Consider the following 13,880-nt stretch of genomic DNA (forward strand, 5'->3'; position numbering starts at 1 on the left):
TGTGGACATTGATTGAGCGCCCAGGAAATAAACCCTGAGCAGTGAATGAGGGAAAGAGACTGGGGGGGGGGGGGGGGGGGGGACACTCGGTTGAGCTGTGGACATTGATTGAGCGCCCAGGAAATAAACCCTGAGCAGTGAATGAGGGAAAGAGACTGGGGGGGGGGGGGGGGGGGGGACACTCGGTTGAGCTGTGGACATTGATTGAGCGCCCAGGAAATAAACCCTGAGCAGTGAATGAGGGAAAGAGACTGGGGGGGGGGGGGAAAAAAATTTCGGGGAGGTTCGCTTAGGGCTGCCTGAGTACCAGTTGTGATGTGATGAATCTAAACATCAGTCGGGGATGGAGAACAGGAAAACAACTACATTTCTGTTTACAGTTCACTTAGAAATGCCCACCTGGTTTTATAACTTGGTCTTATGCCTCTGAAGCTATTTATTTAATGAGGGACATAAAACTTCAGGTGAGACTGACCCATATAAAAGCCTCGTTGAACTGAACTCAGCTACTGTGTCAGCAGTTCAAGTTTACAACAGTTTCCAGCAATTCAGGGAAAAACACCTTAGAAGGAAATTAAAGTGCACGTTCTACGTTTTACATGCACTCATCGTTGAAATGGATATCATAAATCCACGTGTCCAGGTTTCAACCATCGATGTGATAAACTTGAGGAATTTCATTATTCTGTACCAAAAGGTCATCAGCAAAGAAGAAAGAAAAAGAAAAGTGAAAGAGTTAAGAAAATGCAGCTGAACTGTACCTGATATTGCCATCATTGTATTTACTATTGCAATTATTTGTCACAGGTTAAATTTGGGTCGGATGATTGAAAATTTGGCATAACTTAGTAGTGTTGGCCACAATTGCATTATTATGTTTTAAGGTCTAATTTTGATGTTTTCAAGCTAAAGAACACTGTTAAGCATGGTGGTGATATTATGATGATTTGGGACTTTTCCACTAGCATTAGTACTGATGCATTCCCTAAAACACATTAAATAATAAAGAAGAAAGACTATCTATGAATTCAACCTCCCCCATAAACAGCTGGATGATCAGAGTCACATCGTTTATTTTCTCGTTTCTCTTCAACTAGTTGAAAGCCGTCAAAATAAGAAGGGTGGAAGTACACATTTTATCCTGTATTTATATATCTGACCCCATTTGGATTCAAGAAAAATCACAATAAATTAAAATGTGAATGTCAAATTGTTGACTTGTCACAATTATAAAAAAAAAAAAAAAGTTTGTGTTGCAAATATACCAATCCTTTAAAATAGCTGCCAAATGAATCAAGAAATACATTTATTTTTGCTGAGATAATACATTTTCTTACAACATATTACTTAGTGAAAAAAGAAAAAACTTTTATAAATGTAACGGCATCTATTTTAATATATATATATATATATATATATATATATATATATATATATATATATATATATATATATTAAAAGGGAAAAACTCAATTTCACACATCAGAAAGTGAATAAACCGATTTAAGGTGACTTTCCTCCTCGCTGCACCACTACATGTGCTCCAGAGGGGAAAAATGTAAGATGGGAATTAGAGGGCAAATAAGAAGGGAAAAAAAAAGATGGAGGGAAAACATGATTGAAGAGTGATGTGAGGACAAACGGAGACGGGGAGGAATTTGAACAAACTGGCGTGACCTGGAGCTGTTTGCCGCAGCTAGTCGGGAGTTTCCTCCTGACGGCTATTAGAACAAACTGATTTATTACACAAATGCAAATATGCACACAGACACACACACACAGCAACAGAGCAACATGTTTTATAAGCTGCATTACTTCTGTACTCTCTGGTTGGGTAATATCTGGGCTTGGTGTACACGCTGGTTTCAGTTGAGGTGATGTTGTCATAATAAAAACGGTAAACCTTATTATCCATGATGCCAGAGTTTCTCACACACTTATAGAAACTGTTCAACATTTTACTAATTAATTATTGATTATGTTTTTGGTTGCTTAACTGACACTCACGCAGCTTATTTATTCACAGTTCTTATTCATAGTTGTCGTTTTGTCTTTGGCTTATTTTTTGAGTGTCAACAAATTGACATCGTAGGAATACAATGACAAAAGCAGTCCTTGAATCTTTGATTTACTCCCAAGAAACAGTCCATGTGGAAACACGATTACCGTAAATTATAGGCTTGCTATAATCGTCGTCAATTAAAACTGACTAAAAACCAAGCTGCGTTAAACGGGAAAGTGCTTTCGGATTCCAAAGATGAACACATAAGATCTGAATCAGCCTTTTTTTTTTTTTCCTAATGATTTCTTTCAACACTATTCTCAAGGTGTGATAATCACAAAACTGTGTGTACTTTGCAAATAGTCTGGAAATCTGCAGAAGAGGTGTAAAATGAATATTCATGCAGCTGCTTAGCAAGATCAGTTCCCTGACAAGCCAGCTGGTGCTGTGAAGTTAAATGGGATGAATGTCATTTTGGAAAATGGCACATTTCACCCTCGTTAAATGTGTGCGGCCACTCAGATGTTTCATGCCAGTGACCTATTTAATAATAATCGAGGCAACCCTGGAGGCTCGTGTGCAAAAGCATTATCCATTTTCTGTAACAGTACTTATATTTTCGATATTTATATACGTACTAATAGTACACACCATAAGCTTTTCTCTAGTTCAATTGCATTTATTCATTTATCATGCTTTGAACGCCCTATGCTTTCCATCTTCCTTTACGTAACAATGCTACAGACTACAAATGTTACTCAAATTTAATTTACATTCACACTTTTCATCAAATTGCATTGATGCCAATGAGTATAGATCTGTATGTAACACTCTAACCTAATTTCATTAGTATGCTCTTAAACACTTACCAATATCATCGATTTTTAGGCCTGGTCTCAGCGTGTAGTCTGGTTCTGTGGGCTCTGGCTCATCATCCACATCAGAGGCTTGCAGGGACACAGAGAGGGAGGGAGAGAGAAAACAGAAGACATTGTGTGAAACTAAATCACAGCTGACCAGAGAGCTGGGGTTTAAACTACTGTTCCAGCCTAAAGGATTTTAATTACATCCATTCTGACATCTTGAGGGGGAACATGCAAGAGAGTGGCAAGACAAGGGTGCAGAGGTTAAAAAAGCCCAGAGCAGACTAGACTGACAAGCTGTAACATCAGCAGAGCTCTCAACAAAGAGATGGGGAAAGAGAGAAAGAGGGCTGTGAGGGACGGCAGATCAAAACTGAAGAGGGCCAGTGTGCGAGAAGAAAGGGATGGAGTTGCAGAGTTGAAGGAGGGAGGAGAGGTTAATACTACAGGGCTGTGGAAGTTAAAAGGACCGGACAGGCCAGGGATCAAAGACTGTGTGTACACGAGCACGAGTGTGTGTGAGCGCATGTGTGAGCGCATGTGTGAGCGGGCGGAGAAACTGAAAGGTGGCAGCGGAGAAAGAGAGGGAGAGCGAGAGAGAGAGAGGGGGTGGGGGGGAGCATAACGGTACGTATACATAGCCACCCACTGACCGAACAGAGCAATTAATGGATTCTGACAGAGAGCGGCAAAGAAAGGGTGAAAGAGCAGGAAAGAGAGGGGAAGAGGACAGGAAGGAGGCGGAGGTGATGGGGTCTTTAAAGCAGAAACTGATCTCTGTGGAGGAGGAAGAGGGGGATAAAGGGAAGAAGGGGGACAATGAGGAGCAAAGAGAGGGGACTTGTGTGAACCGGCGGTGTTTTTTTTTGTTTTTTTTTTTTTTTTAGATTGAAAAAGGTGTAAATGGCGGTCCACAGGTAAAAATCTGCAGCAAAGTCAGAGCGTTTCAACAGAGTTCAAACCGCATACAAACAAAGACACAACACGGGGGGCATACCTGTGGAGCAGCAGACGTACACGCGTAGTCTGAGACAGCTGCGTCCGTGGTGGTGAGTGGGTGTGGCTGCGCAACGTAAAGCAAACAGCGGATCAAAATGGTGAACACACAAGAGGCAGGTTGGTTTCCTCTTGTCAGCTGCAGATGTTATGTGCAGTAAAACGTACCCTTACTAGAGTTTTAACACGATGTGGTAGCCTTTTGTTTAAATTTCACTATAATTTAATACCAAGGGACCAAACCACATATTTCACTGCTGCTCTGTTTAATAATAACTGCACTAATGAATTTCATGTATACAGCACTTTAAATTTATAGAAATCTTAATGTGCTACAATCAGTAAAACAGTTACGAGAATATCGATTAAATATTGAAAATTAAAACAAGATGCATTGCTTAAAAGGAGAAAATGAAAAACTGAGGCTTTCAATTTTTTTTTTTTTTTTTTACCCAAAGTGCAAAAAGAGCCTGTAGTGACTCAGTTAGAAAAAGGGTAAAAGGCTAAATCTGGATGGCACTTCAGGTTTCAGTGTGCCGTACGCTAAAATTAGTCTGGTCAACTCCAGTGAATTAAAGCTAATTTATCTCCTCAGTAGGTCATTGAGTTCTATGAAACTTTCAGTAGCAGATAAAAAAAAAAAACTTTTAGTTGCTTCTTTAAACAAGTTTTATGTAGTTTTTATGCATTTGAGATTACCAGGGTGTTGGTTCTTGCTGCAGAGAAAAGGAACGTTATGGGACTCAGGCACATTTTGTTCTGACACAGAATTTAGAGGATTTCCTAGATTTTGATTGGCTGGGATGAGGACGAAGGAGCGGTTGCCCAGGAAACCATTGATGCAAGAACCACTCCGTCTAAGAAATATGTTTGTGGTCAATAAAACCATCAAAATAACTTTGTTGGTCTACAATAAGGAATAAAATATAGATATGTAATTAAAAAGAGAATAGGAAAAGTAAATTATTTTACAGTTTCTTCATGTGAAAATTCGAGCATGAATGACAATAATTGTAAATTAAATCTATTCGGCTCCAGGCTGACAGGTGTCAGTGCTTACTGGGACACTTACAGACCCATTGTTAATAACATCCAGGCACCTGCACTTTACCAGCACTGCCTGCTGTTACAGTTATCTATAAAACAGGTTCTAAACGTCTCTTTTAGAATTTAAAAAATAGGTCAAATACTCTCTTAAAGCTTAGACATTTTTTATTTGGATAATTTAACCAAAAAACCCATTAAAAAAAAAAAAAAAAAAAAAAAAAAAAAAAGTACTTTCATCGGATCATTTTAAGTCCGTTATGAGATTTTGTGGAAACAACACCCAGTGGAAAACTAAACAAAGACCAAGGCATCCTTCCGTTTGCGACAACGCTGAGCAGCTTTCTCACTGCTGCGCGGCGGAGCAGAACGTTCTGGAGACATCTTCCATTAAGCATCGTGGGCTGAACGGGCACCGCGCTGATTATAGGAGTTTGTTTATGACATTTGTTGTCGAACTGTTTGCTGACGAGACCCAAAAGTTCATTACTCACGCGGTGTCATTTCGGCACAAGGTGCAGCCCGTTAATTTGATGAGCAGTCAACAAAATGAATGAGGCTGCTTGACTGCAAGGTGATGTGATTAGATATGAAGCAGTAATTTGTTATCCTGAAACGATACTGTGTTCTGCTTGGCTCGGAGGTCTTATCTGGGAGCTACGTGTGATCTGACAACCATTCTCCAGCCGAATGCTGGAAAACCGGAGGGATTTGTTAATTGCGGTGCTCAGTCACAAAGCTAACCACAATGAGCAATGAAAAATACGCCTATCTTTATTTTACCTGTTTCAATCTATCAGGATCTTTTTCTTACGATGCCAAGATGCCATTTTGGATTTTGGAGCTGGTTTTGGTGAGAAACATCACGTTTCTCAGCCAGATTATGATTTTGAGAGCATTTAAGTGAGATAGTAATGCAACAATATAATTCAGATAATTCTAGTCAGTCAATTCTAGTAAACAGTAATCATCTGGTCATGTATTAAAATTCAGATATAAATATATATATATATTTTTTCCAATCAGGGAACACGGAACAGAACCTTAAAACCAAGAGTTTGTCAACTGCTTCCTCTCACTTTACAGTTTCCTCTTCAAATCTTCAGCGATTCATACATTTTTTTTCCACTCCTTTAACACCCCAAGGACATCAGTTATACTGACATACTTCTCGGTGCAGGTTGCTAGTTCAACTCCACTCACAGATGTAGTAGTACTCCTGGCCGACGTGGAACTCGTAGCCCAGCGAGAAGGCGCTGTAGCGCTGGAACTTCTCCGAGAACTTGATGGGTGCGTGGGGGGCGTGGGGCCGGTTGCACTCCCACCTCTTGAAGCCAAGCTGAGGGTCGCAGTTCCTGTAGCCGCGGTAGCTGACCATGTAGAGGACGTACTGCTCTCCGGTGCCCACCATGCGCTGGGTGTCATTGTAATGAGGGCAGTAGATGTCCAGGTAGTCGTTGACGTTCACCTGCATCGTGTAACCCTCTCTGCGTAGACTGTGCAAACAGGAAAAACACAACACTGTGTATGAAATTCTACATTAAGTATTTGCATTGGCATTAAGCTATGTCAATTTACATAAAATTACTATATTGTGTAAAAATTACCTAATTACAATTTACATAAAATTATGATGTCAATTTACATAAATTATTCCACAGTTTATGTAGGTGTAACCTTTTTTCAAATTATTTTGGATAAACTAATCAGTCAGGATGTTCGACGAGTCCGTTCCATTCTTTTAAATTACAAACTAATAGGTACTAATGCAATCAAAGAACATGATAAATTAGACCATTCACAATCTTAAAAAAATATTTACATATTGTCAGGTTTTATGCGATAAACCAGTATTGCAAACAACTTTTAAAGGATTTGAGGGACTCAGAGGTTTGTTAGAGAACATTAATGAACAGAAAGCATAATGAAAAACACACAAAAGACAGGTCAAGGAGAAAGTTATGAAGAAGCTTAAATAACATATGGATGATATTAAACTTTGAACATGGAGGCATGCGGAGGAGGATAGTTTTAATTAAGAGACAGCTGAGGGGCATGTGGTAACTCTGGAAGAGACCCAGAGCTGAGGTGGGAGAACCTGCTGACCAGGTCAACCATTAAAAGGTAAGCAACCATTAAAAGAAAAAGATAAGAAATCATCATCATAGAAATCATACTATAGTTTACCATCATGAAGGAGACACAGCAAACCTATAAAAGAAAACTAGTCGGATGACAACATGAAACGTTCTCACTTCTAAGTGTGTGCAGAAAAATGAACACCGTAAATCACCCTGAACATCCCTTCCCCGCCGTTATATTACATTATGTAACATTATGCTGCATTTTTGATGAAACTATGAACACTTAAAGGAGAATCAAAGCGAAAAGTTTCACCCTTTTCTAAATTAATTTATGTAATGTCTTTCAATCAATCTTCAAACCAGTAACAAAAGTTTTAATTCTCAGCAGATTTGAGCAATTTCAGCTACACACACGTTAGCCATGTAGTCAGCTGCTAAAATACCACAAAGACATGATGCAAATACATCAGAATGTGGTGTTTGCATTCTTTCTGCAGGAATGCCTTCACCTCATCCAGATATTAATAACACAAAGCAGGTGTGTGTTTGCGTTCGTTCCTGCCGGGCTATTGTATTTAAAGAACGCAGAGCTTCCTCTTCAGGATGGACTCAAGGGCCCAGGGCCACAAGCTTCTCCTCCTGGTGTCAGCGCTGCATTGTCCCCTAACCCCTGCGCTCGTACATCAACCGGAGCGCATATGCTGCGCTCGCATCAGCCGTCAAAGTCCTGGCAACGTTCCTCTCCATCCTCCCAGCTCATATATCAGCGTCAACCCTAAAAAAGGCTCCGCTTGACAGAAAGATAAGGTCTGATTGTGAAGCTGTGTGCGTGTGTGTGTGCGTGTGTGTGCGTGAGACAAAGTAAAATAGATTCCTTCCTGTCACCCAAAGGCCTCTTCCTTTCCCTCCCCATCACACATACACAGGCCCATATCTGTGTGACACAGACCGTTTGCAGTTGTAAATCATACACACATCGATGATCATCTGTGCACACTCGCTAACTCAAAAGTTAGATCAGTGACAGGATAAAGTCACAAGGGGGCAGCAGAGTGTAATCTTTAGCCTCTCTCCCTGTTTGCCAGTTCTAGGTCACATCTCCAGGGAGATTATTATTCAATTATTAAATGAAGATCGAACCTCTGTTCCCAGTGTCTCTGTCTCTCCCTTTCTCTCTCTTGCTGCTGTGTTTCTCAGCTCACTTTAAAAACCCTTCCTGGATTTGTCTTTTCTCTCAAAGTTCTTTGTTTTTTTGGGGTTTTTTTTCATGTCTTTCTTTTAGTAACAAAGACAGCTAAAAACCCACCTTCTGCTCTCCACTCACCTTCCTTCACGTTCCCTCGTTATGTCATTTACTAACACTTTTTACTTTTTAAATATAACATTAGAAGAACAACTAATTTCTTTCATGTTTCCTGGAGACATAAATCAGGACAAAAATTAAAAAAAAACAAACAAAAAAAAAACATAAAGAGCAAGAGTGAGCTTCGCTCCACGAGGGAGGTGTAAATGCAAATTAAGAGAAAGAACTCCGAGAGCAGAAACGTAAGAGACTTAAAAAGATGCGGTTGGAGTGTTTCACGCTCCCAAACAAAAGCAAGTTTACTGAGATGAAGGGATAATGGGGGGAGGTGGAAATCTGGGGGCATCATCCTGGAGCAATCTGAAAGTAAATGACTTTCAAAAGATAAAAGCTGGCTGTAAGATCCCCACTGTACATGCGATGTTGCACAATGCACAAAACAAACACTGTATTTTATGCAGTGAGATCTAAGGGGGATATTTAGTGCATACGCACGTGGAAAGAAATAAGTGCCCGATGAAATTTCATGTTAAACTCTCATCAGAGTGCTTGAACAGCATAAAGCGAAAGTAGTTTTATGTCAAGGGTAGTCGGAAAATAAGATGTGGCCAATTTAATAGCAAGATTAGATAACAGGGAATATGGCAGGACGGAGGAGCCGCGTGAAAAATGTATTCAGACAATCACTTCAGATATCAAACCTGTAATCTTATCTGCACAGGGAAATACATCTGCTACTATTATTAAGCATAAGGATGTTTAAACAAATTGCTTCTCATCCATGTAAAAAGGGACTTTGTAATGACTGAGAGTAGGGTTAGGCAGTGCCTCCCATTATAACACGACTCACCTTAATTAAAAAAAAAAAAATAAGACACTGAGGATTTGCGTGTCTAGGTTTTTCTGTTTACTATTTCTATCTGCTGAAATAAAAAAAGTAGGCAATGCCTTATTGAATTTAATCTGTACAATTTTACCCAAATTACTTGTTTTGTTGTTGTTTTTCTATAAGAAGATACAAACTGTAACCTGAAGGTTTTTGCTGAGAAACAAGTGAGAGTCGAACAATAGTTGGTGCGTTTTCGTATACGGAAAATTTTATACAGTAAAATTTAACATATACATTTTAGTGTAAAATTCTGGCAACCAAAGCTGCTGATACTTTACTGTAAACTAGATTTTTTTCTTTTCTTTTCTTTACAGTGTAGTTGTAAAACTATCATACTGTTCTTGCAATTTTCTCCAAGCTGCAGGGGAAAATTGTAAATATAATTATTCATGACCAAAACTCATTTCTAAATTATTTCTTGGTGTCACATTGTTCCAATTTCTGCAGTCATGGAGTCTTGACTGAAGTTCAGTCTGGAAGACTCTAGTCGCACCTGCCTCATCAATCAGCGCCCGCCTCTCTGCAACCTGGACCTATCGGCGCGGACCAAGCCTCGCTCCAGCCAATCATCGTTTGGGCTCCAGTTTAAAAGGACCTTCACCCATGGCCTCCTCTGCTCACCAGCTGCGATCAACCCACCTCCACCCCATCTCCACCTTCTGCTCCCGGCTCTCAGGCCTCATCTTCCTCCGACCGCCGCCACCAGTACAGGCCCCGGGGGGTCTACATTCCTATGCTGCATCAGGAATGTTCATCGAGCTCATCGAAGTCCAGCTCGATGTCCCCGGCCGGGGCCTGAACGCCAAAGGACTTTTTATTTTCATGTTCATTTTGTCATTAAACTCTTTTAATCGCCTTCTTTCTCCGTTTGAGTCTCTCCAGATTGAAATATCTTTAGGTTTCGTTCCCATATTTTCTATGAAAAGTGATGGACTCATCAATTTGGCCAGTTTTGTTGCGAATGACTGATGAGTGACTGGCACTTCAAACAGTGGGAATTCAATTTTTTCATGTTCAAAAATGCATCAAAGATAAAAAAAAAACACACACTTTTTAGCCTGTAAATGTTCTAAGCTCAATAGAAATAAATATGGAGATACATATTTTGCCAAAGATATGATATTCTTTACTTTCTGTTGAATTTATCAAGCACCGTGCAGCTACTTACTACTTACGTCTTGCTCTTTGGCTGCGACTGTGTATTTGATTATGTTCTGTTAAATTGTGAATTTTCTTCACTCTTTTACTGTAAAATCCCCACTAATTTTCTCTCTTTGAAGTGCTACCAGCCCAGTTAGAGCAGATAAGAGTCCAGTTCAATGAGCCGCCTCTTCAGCAGCACACCTCGGAGGAGCTGAGCAGCAGACTCCAAGAGCCAACAAACACTTATATATAAACAGATCCTCCAGCGAGATGGAGAGATGGAAGGATCGGCAGGAGAGATGGAGGACTTATAAGATGAGACAAGGGGTAGTTGGGGTTAAAAAGCAGCAGAGTGTGGCCACTGGGGAGCAGCGAGAGATAGCAACAGCTCAGAGCAAGATCAAAGAAGGCCCGGATCAATGTCACTACTGTAAAAATCACATCAGTGAGGGTGTGAGGGGGAGACTTACAGAGGGCATGTTGCCGATATAAATCAGTCAGAGGCAACATAATGCCACAGAGTTGCCCCCCGCCTGCCTATTATCTGCCTCGCCTCTCGCAGTATCGTGCATCAATAAAACACTTTGACAGAGAGCGCAAACAGCCCGTTTTGTAGCACGAGCTTCAAGAACCGCCTTACTTCTCCTGCTGTTCATTAAAAAGGGGCTGTTGGGGCTTAGATAGTATTGGAGGAAGCTGCACATTCCCTACAGCATTAAAAACAAAAAGGTACAGCAGAATAATAAAAGGATTTTATTTATTTATTTATTTTTTAATTAAGGTGAGTCGTGTTATAATGGGAGGCACCGCCTAAGCCTAGAGAAAATCAGAAAATACATAGAAGGTACGCCTTTTAAAGCAGCTTTCAATACTGGAATGAAAACAGAAACAGGACAGAAAAATAACACAACTATCTGCAGCTATGAGACTTATTGCAACAAATAACAGCCAGCTGGCAGGCACTTGTGTTGAGCATTAGCATTGTGATCCTAGACCTAACTTCCTTATATGACTTGTAAAAATGTCATATGTGAAATTAGGGCTGCACGACAAAACAATAATGGCGCAATCGTGATCTTTATCAATATAAATTAATCATGAGCAATGTATTATTACTTTTGCAAATTATGTCATATCTTGGTAAGTGTATGTTACATTTATTTAGCACCTTATACAAACACAACTTGTGTTAAAAAAAAAACTATTTTAATCAGATCTGTTTAAAGCTTAAGTTAAGTAAGACTAATGCAAACAGATTGAAAGAAAACGCTTCAACAAAGTAGGCAGAAATAGCAGCACTTCAGTCAAAGATAGTTCTCCTTAATACCAACAAGTAAGGTCCACAGCGTTGGGTCACAGTTAGCAAATATCATATTTCTATTTTTTCGTCAGTGGTAATCACAATGTTCTAGGTGGCTTTGATTGCATACAGAGTTTACAAGCTAATTTGGCCGTTGTGAGTTGTAAATGTAAGGAAAAATACCTTAAGGTCAACTCTAAAAGTCACAGAGATCCTGGGCAGTGGAGCCAAAAATGGATCAACAAGTTTCCCTCTCTGGTTTCGGTTATGGTTCCAGTTGCAAAATCCTAAATAAGCTGAATTACCACTTTGAGCTTATGTGAGAGGCCCGTCCAAGGTGCATTACAGTAATCTGGTCAGCAGGAAACAAAGGTATGAATCAGATTATCTGCTTCTCGTTTAGCTGTAAATTATCAAAGTTTGGCTACATTTTAAATATAAAAAAAGAGATCAAATGCTTTTAATAGCCAGTCATGATCTAAGGCTTTCCCCAGAAAGTTAGCTCTTTCAGGTTCTTTTGCATTTGTAGAGCCAACAATGGAGTGTACTGCTGAATATTTACTTAGTTCTTCAGATACGTGCAGTATTGCACAACTGTATGTGTTTTCTTTTCCAATTAACTTAGTAGCAATATGAAAAATCGTAAAATTATTTGTAAAGAGTCTGGTTGAAAATGAAACGCATTATTTCATAATTCCACTTTTAAAAAGTTGTCAACTTTCTGCAGATACGTTCCAACACCATGCTGAAGGGGAGGAGAACGCTGCTCAACCACGGTGCCCGATTAGTGGGTTTATCCCAGTAGGTGATATTCAGACACTGAGGATTTGCGTGTCTAAGTTTTTCTGTTTACTATTTCTATCTGCTGAGCACTTGGCCATCAAAGTACAACACTACAGGGGGCTGATTAGGCTGCAGTGGGTGTTTGAAGCTGTTTGACAGTCAGCAAACTACCAAAAAAAAAAGAAAGATAAAAATATAAATGCCAAGATAAAACAAGGTTATAGAAATCAAAGGAGGCACCGCGGATGGACATAAGGTTGGGACAGATTAAAAGTTGTCCAGTAGCGTAACAAAAAATTGCCAATCAGGATTTTTAAAAGCCTCCCTGCCTCCTGGGGCCTAAAATCTTAATCGCATCTCAGTTTGGTACAGAGATGCGAACACTGTTGCGGGAGGACTCCAATCAGTCAGCGGAGCGGTAGGTATAATTGAATGGCTCCCCTGCTGAACGGAGACTCCCAGAGATTTGTAGCATCAATGAGGCTCTCATCAAACACAGACAGGAGTCTTCCTCGCTGCATCCTGCTCCTCTCTTCTTTTCTCTCCTAAACCCCATCCGCTCCCTCTGTTTCTGTTTGGTATTGCCTGACGGCGAGCATTTGGAGCTGATGAAAAACTTGCGTGTATACGTTTGTCTGACGCCGTGTAATGGTCGGCTTGATTCTAAACCCTCCCCATTACAATCGATACGTTTCCAGAGCACCCTTCTCCACACACAAGCCCGCACTTTAACAAGCATATGCAGCAGTCTAGCCCCGCGCGGCGTTGGTTCATCATCGGTAATTGATCAAAGTATTAGAGCTAACAGGGATTCTTGATTAGAGCCCTCACATATGATCCCATTAAACGGGCATCTTTTTTCTCTTCTCCGTCCTTTTCCCACATTTGCTTCGTTTTTCTGCTCTTGCCCTACCGTTTGCACACTATTGCATCGCTCTTTCTACTTCCTCTCTCTTCCTCTCTTCCTCTCTTATTCCTTCAGACGTCCCCTCAAAACCTCATGGCCCGCTTTATTGGCTCCTTTGATCGAGCTGTCCGGCTCCAAAGTGGAGCCACATTCAACAAGCATACTGTCCAGCACGATTATGCTCGGTAATAAGCATGTTCTCCTCGCACAGGCATCCATCACATGTGCTTTTATTGTGGGTTCCCGGTCTCGCACGCGCAGATAGTTGGCAGGGAGGAAATGAGCATGAAGGGAAAAACAGATGGAGAAAGGCGAGGCCAGAACACAAGCACGACCAGAAGATGAAGGAAGGGGAATGGAGATGTCAGAGTACATCAGGTCAAAGAAAATAAAGAACACCTGCATTTTGTGTTGGTCTGCAATTTGTTATCTCCTGGACAAAGATCTCTTGTGTTTCTCCAAATATCTGCTGGAGCCATTTCTTTAGTGTGTGTGGGGGGGGGGGGGCCCATGCCCCTGGGCCCTTCTTTCGCTTTCCCTTGGCAAACTCAACTTTCTTTGCCTTC

At 40.5% G+C, this 13,880-nt stretch overlaps 1 protein-coding gene across 3 annotated transcripts in view; it reads right to left on the reverse strand.

Annotated features, from left to right (window-relative positions):
* efna3b (ephrin-A3b) overlaps nt 1-13,880 on the reverse strand; it is a 99,423-nt gene that overhangs the window by 28,969 nt on the left and 56,574 nt on the right. For all 3 annotated transcript variants that reach the window (XM_015038536.1, XM_015038535.1, XM_015038534.1), the window contains exons 3-5: nt 6,109-6,401; nt 3,863-3,928; nt 2,872-2,949 (exon numbers count right to left, since the gene is read on the reverse strand). In XM_015038536.1, the coding sequence (XP_014894022.1) occupies nt 2,872-2,949; nt 3,863-3,928; nt 6,109-6,401 (437 nt within the window). The remainder of the gene's footprint in view (nt 1-2,871; nt 2,950-3,862; nt 3,929-6,108; nt 6,402-13,880) is intronic.

Source organism: Poecilia latipinna, unplaced genomic scaffold (assembly GCF_001443285.1).
Source record: "Poecilia latipinna isolate Pla-1442-1.1 unplaced genomic scaffold, P_latipinna-1.0 Scaffold444, whole genome shotgun sequence".
Taxonomy (NCBI): Eukaryota; Metazoa; Chordata; class Actinopteri; order Cyprinodontiformes; family Poeciliidae; genus Poecilia; species Poecilia latipinna.